Source organism: Esox lucius, chromosome 22 (genome assembly GCF_011004845.1).
Source record: "Esox lucius isolate fEsoLuc1 chromosome 22, fEsoLuc1.pri, whole genome shotgun sequence".
In the NCBI taxonomy this organism is placed as follows: Eukaryota; Metazoa; Chordata; class Actinopteri; order Esociformes; family Esocidae; genus Esox; species Esox lucius.
Genome location: NC_047590.1, coordinates 22791661 through 22809801, shown reverse-complemented (window position 1 = coordinate 22809801; position 18141 = coordinate 22791661). Strand labels below are relative to the sequence as shown.

The following is an 18141-nucleotide window of genomic DNA, read 5'->3' as shown; positions in this document are numbered from 1 at the left end:
CAAACTCAGTCAAACAGACTCCAACCTCTCCACAATGGCAAAGACCAGAGAGCTGTGTAAGGACATCAGGGATATAATTGTAGACCTGCACAAGGTGGGGATGGGCTACAGGAAAATAGGCAAGCAGCTTGGTGAGAAGGCAACAACTGTTGGCGCAATTATTAGAAAATGGAAGAAATTCAAGATGACGTCAATCTCCCTTGGTCTGGGGCTCCATGCAAGATCTCACCTCGTGCGGCATCAATGATCATGAGGAAGGTGAGGCATTAGCCCAGAACTACACAGCAGGACCTGGTCAATGACCTGTAGAGAGCTGGGACCAGAGTCTCAAAGAAAACCATTAGTAACACACTACGCCGTCATGGATTAAAATCCTGCAGCGCACGCAAGGTCCCCCTGCTCAAGCCAGCGGATGTCCGGGCCCATCTGAAGTTTGCCAATGACCATCTGGATAATCCAGAGGAGGAATGGGAGAAGGTCATGTGGTTTGATGAGACAAAAATAGAGCTTTTTGGGGTCTAAACTCCACTCGCCGTATTTGGAGGAAGAAGAAGGATGAGTACAACCCCAAGAACACCATCCCAACTGTGAAGCATGGAGGTGGAAACATCATTCATTGAGGATTCTTTTCTGCAAAGGGGACAGGACGACAGCACCGTATTGAGGGGAGGATGGATGGGGCCATGTATTGCGAGATCTTGGCCATCAACCTCCTTCCCTCAGTAAGAGCATTGAAGATGGGTCGTGGCTGGGTCTTCCAGCATATCAATGACCCAAAACACACAGCCAGGGCAACTAAGGAGTGGCTCCGCAAGAAACATCTCAAGCTCCTGGAATGGCCTAGCCAGTCTCCAGACCTGAACGCAATAGAAAATCTTTGGAGGGAGCTGAAAGTCCGTATTGCCCAGCGACAGCCCCGAAACCTGAAGGATCTGGAGAAGGTCGGTATGGAGGAGTGGGCCAAAATCCCTGCTGCAGTGTGTGCAAACCTGGTCAAGAACTACAGGAAACTCTCTGTAATTGCAAACAAAGGTTTCTGTACCAAATATTAAGTTCTGCTTTTCTGATGTATCAAATACTTATGTCATGCAATAAAATGCAAATTAATTACTTAAAAATCATAAAATGTGATGTTCTGAATTTTTGATTCTAGATTCCGTCACTCACAGTTGAAGAGTACCTATGATAAAAATTACAGACTTCTACATGCTTTGTAAGTGGGAAAACCTGCAAAATCGGCAGTGTATCAAATACTTGTTCTTCCCACTCTATCTCTCACTTGGAAAAAGGCAACACATATGTGAGGATGCTGCTCGTGGACTACTGCTGAGCATTCAACACTACTGTGACTTCTAAGCTTGTTCTTAAGCTCAGGACCCTGGCACCTCCCTTTGCAATTGGAGGGTGGTGCCGTGGTGGACGGATGAATGCACAAAAGGAGTGGTGGAGAGGGATGTTGCATTGAGAGTCCTGAAGAAGGGTCTGACTGAAGTTAAGTTGAGGGATTATCAAAGAAAACGAGCGATGGCAAGGAGGACAATTACAACAGCTAAAAGGGAGGCGTGGCTAGAGCACTGTTCGGCAATTGGGAGAGGGACGGATCTGAGTAGGGCGTGGAGGATGTTTAAGAAGATGTTGGGGAAGGGCACAGGGGGCATTTCAGTGTTGGTGGAAATTGGCTTTTCCTGCATTCACAAATCTGGATAAAGCCAATGTTATAGATGGGGTGTTTGAGGGTGTGCATCGGTGTGATCATATCACAGAGGAAGGTATGAGAAGGCAAGCGGATGTACTCAGAGAACATGGGGATGTAATGGTGAGGAAAGAGGAGACCGGTGAGTGGATGGATGTTCTCTATGTATGAAATGGAGAAAGCCTTGGAGGGGTGTAGGACGACGGCCCCGGGGGAGAAGATCTGATATGTTATGTGATGGTTGAAAAAGCGTTGGATTGTGTGAGACGAGCAGTGTTGGAGCTGTATACTAAGGTGTGGAGGTCTGGGACTGTTCCGGCTGGGTGGATAAGAGCAGTGGTGTTACCGTTTTTGAAACCAGGTAAGAACCCTATGAAGGAGGCGAGTTATAGGTCCATAGCATTGACGTGTTCCAGGTGAAGGTGGGGGTGGTCCTGTCCAGGGAGTTTGAGGTTATTAGCTGGCTCCAGTTAGCTGTATGTTAGCTCCAGTCGATTGTTTGCCAGTTCCGGGTAGCACTTTGCTAATTTGCTCAACCATGTTCTATTTGTGTTAACATGAATGTAATTAGTTAAACTATCACTATCTAGCCTACTTTATGAATAATGTTTTAAATGTGATTATATTACAAATAGTTTAAATTACTTAGGCTATTGTTCATGCAAAGAACTAGGTACTGTACATGAATGGATGTCCTGTATCAACCTAAAATGTTACAGTACAAACTATGTTCTTGCAAAAAACGACATAAGGTTATGTACTGTGTCAACATGAACAAATGAAACTAAACTCTGTTACTTAATGCATGTGTAAACCATTAATAAAGTAAGGGTTATCATTGTTAACCGTTTGTTCATGTCTAGTTCAACATTGTTCATCAATGTTCATTCAAGGCAACTACTGCATTTGTTAATGGTTGTTCATGTCACTTATTGGAAAGTGTTATCAAAGTAGGATTGTTGAAAGTACTTATTTTTTTAGGAAAGATTTGTTGTGCAAAAACAATAAAGAAAATGTATTGCTTTTGTTAAGGTATTTAAAAGCATTTGACAGATTCAATTACATATTTATGACAGTATTTGACAAACTTATTGACATCTTTATGACATAGTTGTACCACTGTAGTACCACTGTAGTTGAGGTCAAGCAAAATATTAATGAAACAATTATAATGGTCTCATGACAACCAATGTCAAAACCAACCACATATGACAGTTGTATTTAATGTTAACACATAAGCTAAATAGTTTCTTCAAGTTTGATAATCAGGCCTGCTATGACGTTTATGACTAAGTGTGCCACAGCATGGTTTGGCATTTGCTCCGTAGCCGACTGGAAGTCCCTGCAACTGGTGGTGGAAACCGCCCAGCATATCACTGGTACCCAGCTCCCCGTTATCGTAGACCTCCAGCACAAGCAGTGTCTGCACAGGGTGTGTGGCATCATCAGAGACCCTTCACATCCATGCCACAAACTGTTTGCCCTCCTTCCATCAGGCAGGTGGTACAGGTCTCTTCATTCCAGCACCAGCAGGCTCAGGAACAGGTTCTTTCCACCTGCTGTAACCCTCCTGAACTAGGTGACCCATCACTAACCATATCCACCCTTTGTACTAATGGACTCTGACACTTCCTTGCAAAGTCTGAAGTTTTCAGTTGTTACAGGTACGTGGCTACCTCGGAAACCTCATTGCTGCATTTCAATTGCACATGCTCCCCTACTCCTTCAATTTCATTGTAGTGTACTCGTTCAATTACAATAAAGTTGAATCTAATCTAATGTTGTCGTGGTTGATGTCAAGTTGTCATAACAAAGACATTGACAGGTTATTTTTTGTTAGTTAATATCAAGTTGTCATGAGAAAGACATTAACAGGTTGTGTTGACTCAGTTAATGTCAAGTCGTCATAACAAAGACATCCCAAACAATGTCAACCTTGCATAAAAAAATGACATAATCAACCGAAGGACACCTAATGACAACATTCATAAACGTTCATAATGATTCCTTCATTTGTCATGTCATGGCTATGACAGTATCATGACAATGTAACGTCACTCTTATGCAAACCCCTTCAAATAAAGTGTTACCCAGGTTTCTTTATTCCCTTACCAGCAGGCTCAGGAACAATTTATTTCTATTTGCCTTAATTCCATATTAAGTATTGCCATTTCTACTGCATTTGCCTTCATTGCATATCTATACATTCCACTTGTAATATACAAATACTTCACACTTTTAAATACTGGTAATTTTCCTGCACTCTTTTATTTGCACTTCTGGTTAGATTCTAACTGCATTTCGTTGTACTGTACTAGTACTTGTTCAATGACAATAAAGTTGAATCTAATGTTATCTTTTTACTTGGCCATTATGGGGTGTTGTGTATAGATTGATGAGGAGAAAGATAAATACAATACATTTAATAACATGACAAAAAGTTGAAAAATTAAGTGGTTATGACAGAGCTAAGGCGTTTCCATTCACAAAATTCAAAATATTACAGACAACTTTTAATTATATTCTATGACAAACTCTTTCAATAACATACAGTGGCATATCGATGGTGCAGAGGAAAGGTCACTGTCTTAGCTCTGTCATAGTCAGACCAGGGTTTGAATATTGTTTGCAGAATTAGGAACCCACATTGTCAGTATCACCCAGCTAATTCCCTTCTCCAGTATCCAGATCAGAGATTAATTTAATTAAATCTCAACTAAATTGAGATAAATCAAATATACCTTGCTGCAAGAAAATAGTGATTAAAAGCATACATTCTCTCATTTCTATCAGTGATGGGGCCAGAGACTGAATTAATATGATGCAGAAGTGAAAGAGTCCTACATGAACTATACATGGATTGTATTAGTAGTTTTTAACATAAAGGTCCATACGCCAAAGTGAAAAATAAGGTCAGCAAATTGTTCTAAATAAATTTAAAATAGAATTGATATACAGTTAGGTACGGAAATATTTGGACACTGACACAATTTTCATAATTTTGGCTCTGCACGCCACCACAATAAATTTGAAATGAAACAACCGAGATGCAATTGAAGTGCAGACTTTCAGCTTTAATTAAATTGTAGAACAACATTTTCTAAATGTTGAAATGTATGAAACATTTAGGAATTGCAACCATTTTCATTCACAATCCCCTTATTTCAGGGGCTCAAATGTACTTGAACAAATTAACACAATCATAAATAAAATGTTCTTTAACACTTTGTCGAGAAACCTTGGCAGGCAACGACTGCTTTAAGTCTGGAATGCATGGAAATTACCAAACCCTGGGTTTCCTCCTTTGTGATGTTTTGCCAGGCCTTTACTGCAGCTGTCTTCAGTTGTTGTTTGTTCATGGGTCTTTCTGCCTTAAGTTTTGTCTTCAGAAAATGCATGCTCAATCTGGTTGAGATAAGGTGATTGACTCGGCCATTGCAGAATGTCACTTCTTTGCCTTCAAAACTCCTGGATTGGTTTTGCAGTAGGTTTTGGGTCATCGTCCATCTCTAAAGTGAAGCGCCATCCAATCAACTTCGCTGAATTTGGCCGAATCTGAGCAGACAATATATCCATATACACTTCAAAAATTATCTGGCTGCTGCAGTCTTCTGTCACATGATTAATACACTAGTAGCATGGCTTCCAATGACCCAGTGCCATAGAAAGCCATGCATGCCCATGCCATCACTGCCACAACCATGTTTAACAGATGATGCTGTTTTACAGAGGATGCCGTTCCAAGCCATCTCCATACTTTTTTCTTCCCATCATTCTGGTACAGGTTAATCTTCGTTTAATCTGTCCAAAGAATGCTATTCCAGAATTGGGCTGCCTTTTTTAGATGTTTAATCTGTCTAATCTCGCCTTTCTATTCTTGAGGCTTATGAATGGTTTGCACCTTGTGGTGGACCCCCTGTATTTGCTCTTGTGAAGTATTCTCTTTATGGTAGAATTGAATAATGATATGCCTACCTCCTGGAGTGTGTTCTTCACTTGGCTGGATGTTGTGAATGGGTTTTTCTTTACCATAGACAGGATCCTACGATCATCCACCACTGTTGTCTTCCACAGGCGTCCAAGCCTTTTTGTGCTGAAGTGTGTTCACCAGTGCGTTGTTTTTCTCAGAATGTAAAAAACTGCTGATTTGGCCACTCCTAATGTTCCTGCTATCTCTCTAATGGATTTTTTTTGCAAGCCTAAGTATGGCCTGTTTCACTTGCATTAAGAGCTCCTGTCACCGTATGTTGTGAGTTCAGAACAACAGCTTCGAAATGTGAATGCCACAGCTGGAATCAACTCCAGACATTTTACCTGCTTTATTGATGAAGAAATGAGGGAATAACCCGCACCTGTCCATGAAAGAGCTTTTGAGTCAACTGTCCAATTACATTTGGTCCTAGAGAAAGAGGGGGCTATACAGCTCCAGAACAAATTAATAGACCACTGGAAAGAAAAAGGTGCAGTGGTCTCTATTTTTTCCAGAGCTGTATATTAAAGAGCTATAATTCTTAAACCCTTTCTCCAATTTGGATGTGAATATCCTCACATTAAAGCTGAGAGACTGTACTTTTAGCCCATATTAATTATTTAACTGTAACTTACATATATTTTGGTAAACAGTCAAAAAAACTAACTTGTGTCAGTGTCCAATTATTTCTGGACCTAACTGTATAACTGATAATTGATCCCATTCGTATTCATCCCCTATAGTCAGTATTTGGTAGAGGCATCTTTGGCAGCAATTACAGTCATTAATCTATTTGAAAAAGTCTCTACCAGCTTTGCACATTGCATCTGGACACAGCCATTTGTACATCTGGGCATAGAAAATGTGGAGAATGTGAAAGGGTCAACAAACTTCTGAAGCACTGTCGATAATTCTAAAATGGTTAAATAAAGGTGTTTCTGGGTTTCCATACAAAACAATATACAATGATATTGTTCTAGTATTTCTATTTATCAACTAGCAAAATGAGGTAGAATGCAAATGTATACAGTTTAACTTAGTATCAACTTGTTTCTATATAGCCTAGACTTTAGTTGTACAAACTATATTTCTATTATTTCAGCGTAAGGTCAACAAAATAATAAGTGACAAAAAAACACTGGCAGCTTTAAATTTCTTATTTTCTCTAACCCTGAACCCTAAACTTAACATAAATAACCTACACTTTATGCCCAAATTTAACTTAAACGCTAATACCTAAACCTAGCCCTATCGTAAATAGCATTTTCTGTTGTAGGGACCATAACTTGTGGGAACCAAATTGTCAGGTTTTACTACATTTGTAAGGGCTTCTGACTCCCACGTGAATAGTTAAATAAGGTTCAAACACACACACATACCAACACAAGTCCATCCTGCTCACGCCTGGAAAGACTCACACCGAGCCACTGGTGATTCGCATCAGCAAAGCAGTTTGTACCACAGTTCATGTCACTCATTACACCTGTATGGAGAAATGTAAAAACAACACAACTGTCAATACTCTCCTGCTCGGCCAAGTTGCTGTTATGTAAAATGCTCTTCATATGTAAATAAATTACTTGACAGTGGCTCAAATCTTACCCAAACAGAAGTGCTCTCACTACCCTATTCTTTTTATCCTCTCTGCATGGTGCTTTTTATTCACCTGTATGGGTAACACCATTTGCTACCCAATTGTTTATCCAGTAGATTGCACTGACCAACTTGATTTAACTAATACAATTAACTTATTTTCGTATTAATTCCTTTTTTTTAAATGTAAAACTGCATGATTTCCTCTCAACCAACATATGGAATTGGTAATTAGAGACTTGTTTTGTTATTAAAAAAGGCTGTTTCCTATTACATCAAGATTTCATGGTGAATACTAAAACAATCTATAATTGCACAATGGATTCATATACTGTCAAGGAGCACTGTATCTACTGATAGGAACATCTCTGAAAGACATCCAATGATCAGGGACATATAACCTGTACTTGTAGCACGGTCGGTACAATATAGTCTTAATGAAATTAAAGATGCCCTATGCAGCATTTTCCATTCCAAAAATGTGATAATAACATGTTATGTTCATTAGTTAACGTTAATAAATAGTTTATAGCCGAGTGCCAGAACAGACACTATCCCTACTGCCATGGTTGCAAGTAAACTGTAGATGGCTGGGACATTAATAGGAATGTCCTTCTTTGAAGCTGTGTGAGGTGAAGGCCAATGACAAGGTTTGTTTGGGTTCATGTAGGCCAACACTGAGCACTGCAGAAATGAAAATATACAGAAGCAACACGAGCATCAGACAAAGCATGGAGTAAAACGGGAGAATTTGGCATTTATTAGATGGCAAGAGCTGAAACAATGACAGAGAAACAATTATTTGACGTAGAAAATCATTCAATGTTCTTGTTTATTTTATTTGTATGAGCACTGATATGTATAGGGAGGTTTCTACGAAGTCTTTGTTTGAGACGATAAGGTAATGTTAGCTAGCTAAGTTGTATCCAAACAGAGACTCCTTAATTCCATTTGCTTATGTAAAATAGTGTTACAGTGTTGCACTGTGGGTTGTTTGACGATGTTTAATAAAATGAGTGACTATAGCTCGGAAGAAGAAATTATATAACTTTTTAGCTATATTTAGTCTCGTGCAAAGTGGTCAAAACATGCATAATATAGTTCCCGCAAGCGCTACCTTGCATGATTATGGTTTCATGTTAGCTAGCTAGCCATCAATGAGTCTCTGAAATATGGCACTGCATCTAATGCAATAGATAGCCCAGATTACATTTTGATTGGTTTAGCTGTTAACTTTGTATATTCTGTGTTGATTGCTCCAGCATCGATGGTTGGAGGTGACACTGCTTCTAAACTGGTCAGTATGCTCGTAGTTAGCACTGATAGTGTCAGATCCTACTGGAGATCTAGAACTGAATTTCAACTCACTGCTGATAGGCGGTATAAAAATGTGCATGGTGCACCTTAAAACCAAACTTTACGACATACATTTTCCAGATTTCTCACCCCCAATCCACACAGTAACATAATACGGTGTGCTTTTTAGTGTGTAAAACATAAACCTAGCTCTTTCTGGCCAATTATGTATAAAACATATTTGACTGCCATAGAAATAGCTTGGACATAAAAACACTTAAGGTCCCCCCGAAGGTGAAGTGCTCCATTAATACAATGTTTTGAGAAAAACTTAGGAACGACAATACTTTCTCACTGCTTACATATTATTGAGAAAAACTTAAGAGAACAGTGCGCCAATGGCAGACCTGCCAATTCTGGTGTTCTCTGGAAAATGCCAATCGAGCTGCATGATGATGGGCTGTGAGCACAGGTCTCACTAGAGGACGTTGGGCCCTCATGGAGTCTGTTGTGTCATCCTGAACTACCTGTGCAACCTGAATGGGCTGCAGGTACCACTTCATGCTACCAGTGGTGACAAGGACACTCGCAACATGAAAAACTAGAGAAGAATCAGTCTGGAAGGATAAGCAGAGAGCAATTGTGTGGCCACCACCTCCAAAAGCATTCCCTTTTTGGGGGTTGTCTTGCTGTTGCCTCTCCAGTGCCTGTTGTCACTTTCATTTGAACCAAAACACATTTTTTGGAATGTGATTCTCTATTGGGCATTGGTGCGGAACTGCTTTCTGATGGGTGAGGAATTGGAAAATCCTGTAATTATTTTTTTCCCACATTTAACCAATAACTCTGTCTAACTTCAGTACTCTAACTCTCTGGCTAAACATTGCCACAATGCAAAAAAAATTAACTAGGAGCTAAGAAATGGTAGGACAAATCTAAAAGAGAACATGTAAGTATGTGAAGCAGTTAAGTAATGGCTGATTGGGACTGAGTACGTTATGAATTGAAAAGATGTGACAAAATGTATTATCTGTGTTTGAAAATAAAGGGATTTGAATGTGGCCTAGTTAAAATATGTCCCAGGCCCTGTCATTCCTGTCAGCGTACCTGGTCACAACCATAATTTTGCCTGCTCACTCATGTTTTCTTTACAAATAGTATATGTATTACCAATTATCCAAGGGTAAGCAAACTTTTGAGCACAACTGTATGTTTCCCTGTTATTCTCTGTTATTGTCAGCAATGTAATAAAATGACAAAAACTAGATTTTTGTTTTGCTCTGTCTGCAATGAACTGTCAAAAACATTTAAAAAAAATCTTGTCTTTTATTGACAGCAATGTCATAACACTTTTCCTTTCATTCTCATATACTGCAGTTTTCTGAGAAAAATATGTCGTGATCTTTTCTTTTAAGGGTGATAATGGGTTTGATATCAGTGGCAGATACATTTTTGTCATACTAACCAAGTTGAATCTCTTCACATTCCTTCTTGCCTGAAATGTTGCACTTGTATATTACTCCAGGTTTCTGGACAGACTGATTGAACTTTGAATTTGCAAATGGTGCTCCAACTAATACCCTAAAACAGAGAGAATCAGAAATGTGTAATTATTTCAGTCAAATGGAAGATTTTACAGTTCTATAAATATGAATCATTCCTCTCCATTGCACATTCAAACATTTATATTTTCATGTATTCTTTATTGAACTCACCACGTATGCTGCTGATGCTTGTGGAGCAACACCGAATATCCAAAGAAAGAACCATTCTGACCATGGAGTGGAATAGCATGCTGTATGTCCAAATTGTACAAAATGGCATGATGTAAAAGACAGTACAAACAGAATATGCTATATTTCCCTAAATGGTAAGCAGTCATTTTTTGTAGAAGTAGCAGAGTTAGATTAGACAACAGATTAACGAAATGGCTTTGCTGACTTCTAGCTCACTAACCCATCTTCCAGTATCTATAGTGATAAGGAATGTTATGACAATGCAGTAGGCAGACAGTTTCACAGGAAGTAAGGCGGGGTCACTAGAACACTGAGCGCCACACTCATTTCTGAGCTTCACACACAGCAACAAGGAGAGGGCAATGCAAGATTTTGGAACACCACAAGTTATGTGCAAATCTTCATACTGGCATTGTTGCATCAATGTCAGGAATTTCCAAAATGGCAGGATCACAAAACATACTGAAATGCCAAAATTGTTCATGCAATACTGATTCAATTTTATTGATGTGAAACTATATAGGAAAATTTATTTTGAGAGCTGAGAAACAGTTGTTTCAAATTGTTTTATAAACAAAGCAACATGTCAACGTATAGTAAGAAAAGTAAGAATAGTAAGAAAAAACACCTGGAAAATATCTCAAAGAAATGACAGCTTAAATTATTCAACAGTTGAACAGTGTTTCCTGCTTAGTTTAGTAGTTTTTTTGCAGATTCTCTTATTTAGAGTTATGTACAGTAATCAGTTTATACATTATAACATTTTTCATCCTGGCCCTTTGTGGGAAAAGAAAGTATCTGGAGTAGGGCTGTGCTCCAAAAATGTATATGGCAATATACTGTATATATTGACATACTCCTTGCCGATGAGCGCATCGATGCAGATGCTACTGTATCGATACGGCAGCAAATGCTGTGATGGCAGTTTTGAAAAAGACATCACCTTTGGTGCAGTGCACAATAAAGCAAAGGCCAATCCACATGACACTAACAGCGGATGTCTTTAAAACAAACATTAAGGCATGAATGAAAAACTATCCACCGCCGGCAAAGATATGGGAGTATTTTGGATATTTGTAAACACCAGGATGTCGTGAGTTGGACATGAGTCATGCAATATGCAAGCTATGCAAAAACAAAGTTAAATACAGCAGCAACACGACACCTGTCCTCACATGATAAGACACCATGCTGATCAGTAGCTAGCAGCAGGCACTACACAGGGCCAATGTGTCGTCTCAACCAACCCTGAATTAGGCATGCAACTCCAAATTTGTCTTAATATCCAAATGGTCTCGGAAGACCATTAAAGCGATTTTAAACTTTATATGTAAAGACTTGCGATCGAACAGCTTTGTTGATATAAAAGGACAATGGCTTAATGAGTGTGAGCCATGCTATTCAATCCCCACTTGTCAGTAAAGTGTGAATTATACAATGGGGGGTCAACTTTTTCTCCAGGTCGTAAAGGTAACCCAGTACAGCGCAGATGCATGCGTCGTACAATGCTTACAGTGTCTTGCTTGTTTAATGCAACGTCTGCAGTCTGTAAATGATGATAAATCCAAACAATTACATCAGCCCATGGGGTATGAACCGCACAACATCCTTCATAGTCAGGTGTTACCAACAAAGTAACCTAGTGCAAAACTGGCAACAAGTCAGACCAACACACACACTACATCAGCAGACCATCATTTCTGCTCAAACAGATCCAGACAATACCAGAACCAAAAACACTATAAACATGCCAACAAGTGGTAGGCAGATGTGTCACTACCATACAGCAACTAATCTAAATTTGTCAGCTGTTTCCTTAGACTATTAGATTACTTTCAAGGTAAGAAAACAGCTGACAAATTTGGCAGATCTTTGGGTGGTCTACGCCTGTAAGTAGCTAGGCTAATGTTTCAGTCTTCAAATTAGCCTAATGAAAAAGATTCTATCAAATCAGTCTTACCATAAAATATTGACCACAGAGGTTTGGGTTGACTCTCCTGGGCAGAAATGCCAAGCCATAGGCACACAACAAATCAGAAAAGATGCAAATGAAGGGAAATCTCAGACATATTTGACCAGATTCGTCCATTTTTGCCAAAAATAACCAATGGCAACACTAAAGAACACGTTAGCAATTCTCTACAGTCACAATTCCATGCAGTTTTTAGAAATCAGGCATTTCGTATAATGGTTGAAATAATGGTGGTCGTCAAGGGAGAGAGTAATTCAATTATTTATTGCAGCATTTGATAGTCCACTGTTCATGATGTTACAGACTTGATACTCGGTCTTACAAACTCAAGCTCATCTCATTCAATCTCATCTCAAATAACTTCCGGTTGTCCTCTACTTTATAGACATTGCAGGACAGGATCACTGTAAGCTCATTGGCTAATTACTGTTGTGCTTTGAATGAATGTGACTTCTTGTGTACAGATAAACAGATGTTCTTTTGTTATCTAAACATAAACAAGCTTACATTCATACACTTCAACACTCCTCCCCAATCAAACATTTAAACAAAAACTTTACGTTTGACAAAAAATCTAAAGTACAATTCAATTCCTGATGAAAAGAAAAGGCCCATACACATGTTACAAATGACTAAGACAAAACAAAAAGGAGTATCTGACCATCTCATCCATCTCATCTCATCTTCATCCGCTTATGTGGAGTGCCTCAGGGTTCGGTCCTCGGCCCTTCCCTTTTCTCCATCTATATGCTCCCCCTGGGCCACATCATCAGCTGTTGCCTTCCACTGCTATGCTGATGATACTCAGCTCTATGTCAGGTTGGACCCCACACCCTCTGCATCATCATTTCACACTCTAACTGCTTGCCTGGAGGAGACGAGGGCATGGATGACTGATAACTTCCTTCAGTTAAATAGCCCCAACTTCGATCCTCCCCCCTGACCGTTTACTCATTTTCTGGCCATGATATTCCTCTTACATCCTCTATAACAAACTTGGGGGTTCGATTCGACCCCCACCTATCATTTAACACCCACCTCCAAATTATCTGTAAGAGTTCATTCTTACAGACATCTCCAAACTTCACCCCTTTCTCTCTCTTTCTGATGCAGAGAAGTTGGTCCATGCCCTTGTCTCCTCCAGACTTGACTACTGCAACGCACTCCTCATCGGGATCCCTGGAAAGAGCCTTCAGAGACTGCAGTACATCCAGAATTGCGCTGCCAGGGTCCTGATGAGGGTGCGTAAAGCTGAGCACATCACACCCATCCTCTATAAACTCCACTGGCTTCCTTTTAGGCTCAGGATTGAGTATAAGATCTGTCTCCTTGCCTATCAGTGTGTCTACGGCAGTGCACCATTATACCTCAAAGAACTTATCAATAGGCATAATCCAACCCAACATCTCTGTTCCTCTGACAGCCACACACTCCAGGTCCCCAAGTCCAAACGCCGCACTATGGGAGATAGGGCCTTCCAGGCGGCTGCGCCTCGACTGTGGAATTCCCTCCCCAACCACCTGAGGTCACCACAGTCTTTAGAGGTTTTTAAAAATAAACTGAAGACCTACTTATTTTCTATTGCATTTTCTTAATATCTCTGCTCAGAGTTCCTCACGGATGACTGAGCTTCTCTCATTATCTCTAAGGGAGAAGCCAGCCACCGTTCTGAGAAAACCCATTTCAGCCACTTGTACTTGCGATCTAGTTCTTTCGGTCATGACCATAGGTGAGGGTAGGAACGAAAATTGTATATCGAGAGCTTTGCCTTCCAGACAGTATCTGACCAATGAGGTCTTATTGTTCCTCAAATGAAAATGAATGTAAACAAGACAATTGACACACCCCACTCTGACACACAACTCAATTTATGACAGTCATCGACCCCCCCACCTCAAAGGGTCAAGAAACATTGACATCAACAGGCTACTATTAGTGTTCAGCAGAAAATCTGACTCAACATAACATCATGAATAAACATTCCCCCAAAGTCCATTGAACAATAAAAAATAAAACAGATTCATGCGACAATATCATGCATATCCTGTTGCATATCCTTAACCTGTGAAAGATTCTACTTTTAAATAGGGAAAAATTCTACCTTTAATAGGGAACAATTCTAACTTTAATAGGGAAGGATTCATTATCGAAACATACCATGATAGCCGTCATTATGTCAGTCATTAAGCATCATCACAAAATACGTCAAAGTCCAATACTGGGATTGTCATCGTACTGAGTTTCCCACCTGTCTTGCGAGAAACAAACCTTCATACATATGAAATCACCACATCAGTTAATTTAGGAAAATCTTAGATTGTAAAGAATGAAGTTAGTTTCCAATCAAGTGTCCTGTAGTTCTTGTCTCCAGTCTTTGTCTTGTATCAGTGATGTAAAGTTCCAACATCAGTTATTGCAGTCAGTGTGATGTGGACCCAGCAAATTGCCTGGTTGTCCTTACAAGTCAGTGTAGGTGTGCAGTGGAATAGTGAGTTTCCAACACTTCACTAATTCAAAACACCACAACAGTGTCTTCCACTGTGTTGGCACCATGCGACTTGTCCAGTCAACTGGCCCGTGGTACTCTGACCTGTAGTATGTGGAGTCCTTCAGTACTCATGTGGATTCTCATCTCGCTGTCAATGATTCATCTACAAATGGAGTGTGAAGCCAAGTGATCTGACACTGGCATCGTTTTGCCATGTGAGTGGTCAGGATGATTTGAAACAGATTCGACCAGGGTGATTGTAGAAATCCTTCTTGGATTTGTACTCACACACTCAGTTGTCTGTATCCAGGCGGTAACATGATGTATCATCAACTTCCAACAATGAAGACAATAGATCCGTCCTGAAAACTTGTGGATCTCTGAAGTTCCAACGTCAGAGTGAAACATACACCCTATTCAGACAAGTTTCCATATAGTCTCTGTCAAATTTCCTTTTCCATCCAGAACAGGCTTGGTTGATGTTTGATTCCTTGTCCTATATTAATGCCCAATAGCAACTAGCAGTGGAACCTTACATCAAACAAAATAATTTCCAAATAAACCAATCAAAAACATCCTGTGAATGAGAGATGTGAAACATAACAGATGTCAATGCTCCGTTATAACTATGTAAATAGGAAAACAATAATTTTTCATGTCACTCCTTATAAGTACAAATTTGATTAGCTTTGACCCCTAAGCTCAACTTCCAATCATAATCAATTATCATACATCCCCCCTGCTTTCACTTAATTAAGTCAATGGAAAATGACACCATGAGTGAAAGGAGAACAATGACAAATATGGCCACAGGAGATGCCATCCTGAACCCGCACTGGCCATCATCTCAAGATGGACATGAAAAATAAAGAATTGGTAATAGGGATGGATGTAGAATTCATGCGATAAGGAGTTGCATACTGTACAGCTCCGGAAAGAAATTAAGAGGCCACTGCACCTTTTTCTATCCTTTCAAAAAGTTTTGAGTGAGGAACAGAAGCGTTCAATTTGCAGTGCTCTCTTAATCTTAACCCTTCCGTTCCTCACTCAAAACCTTCCATTCAGACATTTTTGGAAAGGAAATAATAAGTTGCAGTAGTCTCTTAATTTCTTCCAGAGCTGTATATTAATCAAAACAAAGTGAAAATGTTAAAAACAAACATTCAAAAACACCATAGAAGACATCAATGTGCCAGTCAGGTCATTGTGCAAAAGATTTATAAACCATCTAACCTGTTAACATTTGTCTTTCATATCTAAACAGCTCCCACATTTGACTTTACCTGAGTACCTTCACACAAGTCTGCCAAATTGGCTACCATGTGTTCATAAACTCCTGTAGTTTCTTCACACATGCCTTGTTTCCCCACTAAGGGATAAACTGCTCAGCTAAATTGTAGGAGAAAAATCTCCAGCCAATGTTACTGTGGTTTACCTGCTGCAACCACCTTGGGGATTGTATTAGCATATCCAGAGCATGTAGCATTTTCACAGGTCAGTGGTCAACCTACCTCATGACAAACACAAACATTGTCTTAATTAACGACCTAAAGTTTTGGGAAATGTACAAACTTTGATACATTTCTTACTTCAATAGTGGCTGTCACCCAAACCCTAAATCATTACCTTTATGCATATTTTCACCACTTCTGTGGTTCTACTGACATTAAGATTGTTCTATGATAAACAATGGGGGATTACTTTTGGTCTCTACCCACACTTCATTTGGTTTCTATACCATTCATTTCAACATTAAAGCTACTGAGAAGAAAATATATTGAGCTTTAATTTTATGTTTGATTATGCCAAAACTGAAAAAGCTCATGTTAAAGAAATGACCAAAGGTGAGACCAGTCTGAACACAAATTTAACTCTTAGTAATGGCTGCCCTGATTTGATGGGAACAATGGTAGGGGCCATCCCAGGAGGTTTGCCCCCCTTCCTGGAGCCCATGGCTTTACCCACTTATGGTAGGCCATAAATAAAGGCCAAATTGATTGTTTATGATTGTTTATGACATTGTCCTCAGACTGTCTGTAGCAAGATATGTTATTCTTTCAACTTAGCTGATATCCTCCGTTAACTGAAGATTTTAGATTTAGTGTCCTACCCATCTAATATTGTTACAGTTTGTAAAAATGAGCTTGGCATATCTACACAGCAACTCAACATTAGGATGGAAATTAAGAAAACACCTAAGAATGGTGATGTCAACACAAAACAGATTTTGATGTCACTAAAATCAAGGTACAATAAGTAATCCAAAGGACACTCAATGTAGACCTTAAACACATATCTATACCCTATTCGTTCATTAGTCAATTTACCATTTTAGAATTTAAACTCCATCAACAAGTATCAGGTGTTGGTTTAAAAACAAGTATCATCTCAGTTATCATTAGTAAAGACAAAGAAAAACTATTATTTAACCAAACAGCTTTTAATGAATGATGTGAAGCAGAAATGTTTTGACATTCACCTGCTTGTGAATTTCATTAGTTTCAATTCTGTGTGATTTCTTTAATAATTCAATGTCTTACAAAAGTCTATATTGCATAGGCCTACTATACTTTCAATATTGTAAATGAAGCATGGAATGTTTTTGTTCAATTACAGTCCTTGTAATTTGAAGGTTAATCACACTTAAACGCAATACCCACAATCTACCCCATATTGCTTAAGACGAGGCAAATGCTTTTCTTCCTTTTCGGAAAAGCGGTTTAGTTTGGCTCCGTTCACCTACAATGACCATGCTTGCTGAAAAGGCTTGAAACGCCCTATTAGTTGGAAAGCGTCTTGTCTTTTAAAACAAACATGTTCCGCAATCTGTGACGTCCGCCATCACATGGTATTTTTTTCTCTGAAGCGAGCCTCGGCCCTTTTCACTTTAAGCAAACTGGGTTTAAATTTTGATAGACATTTTGGATGTCCGGAATTTATGACCCAAGCCTGTCCAACGACCACGATTTCATGCCCGCTCCTTCTGCTGTTTAAATAAAACTACACTTTACACTCTGCAGTTGGAACCATCACCGGCCTCTGTCCAATATTGTTACAACTCCCAGATAAAAGATAAGAGCCTTGGCTAAAAAAAATAGGATGAAGAGGTGTAATGATGAAAAATATGACAGCAGCATCTCGCAATAATTTTTTTTAATGTTGCATTATTTAACAAATGTAGGTTTACTCATCTGAATGGTTGCACCCACCTAAGCACAGTTTCCACAGTATTTAAATTCTCAGGTCAACAAAAGTCGGGTTTCTCACAATTCTGAATAAAAACAATTGTCTCTCATGATTCATTGAACTCTGTTATTGATCACATCGAGCACTTGAAAACGTACAGGAGTTGCGCGGAACCGCAACTTCCTTGCTGGCCATCAACTCCAAAAG

General features: G+C 39.3%; 1 protein-coding gene across 4 annotated transcripts in view; it reads right to left on the bottom strand.

The window, feature by feature from the left end:
* Positions 1-10511, bottom strand: part of LOC105006671 (integrin alpha-4) — a 54250-nt gene extending 43739 nt beyond the window's left edge. For all 4 annotated transcript variants that reach the window (XM_020044388.2, XM_010865310.3, XM_020044389.1 and 1 more), the window contains exons 1-3: positions 10268-10511; positions 10018-10133; positions 7043-7146 (exon numbers count right to left, since the gene is read on the bottom strand). In XM_020044388.2, coding sequence (XP_019899947.1) covers positions 7043-7146; positions 10018-10133; positions 10268-10434 — 387 coding nt within the window. In that variant the 5' untranslated portion in view covers positions 10435-10511. The remainder of the gene's footprint in view (positions 1-7042; positions 7147-10017; positions 10134-10267) is intronic.
* Between the last annotated feature and the right edge of the window lie 7630 nt (positions 10512-18141).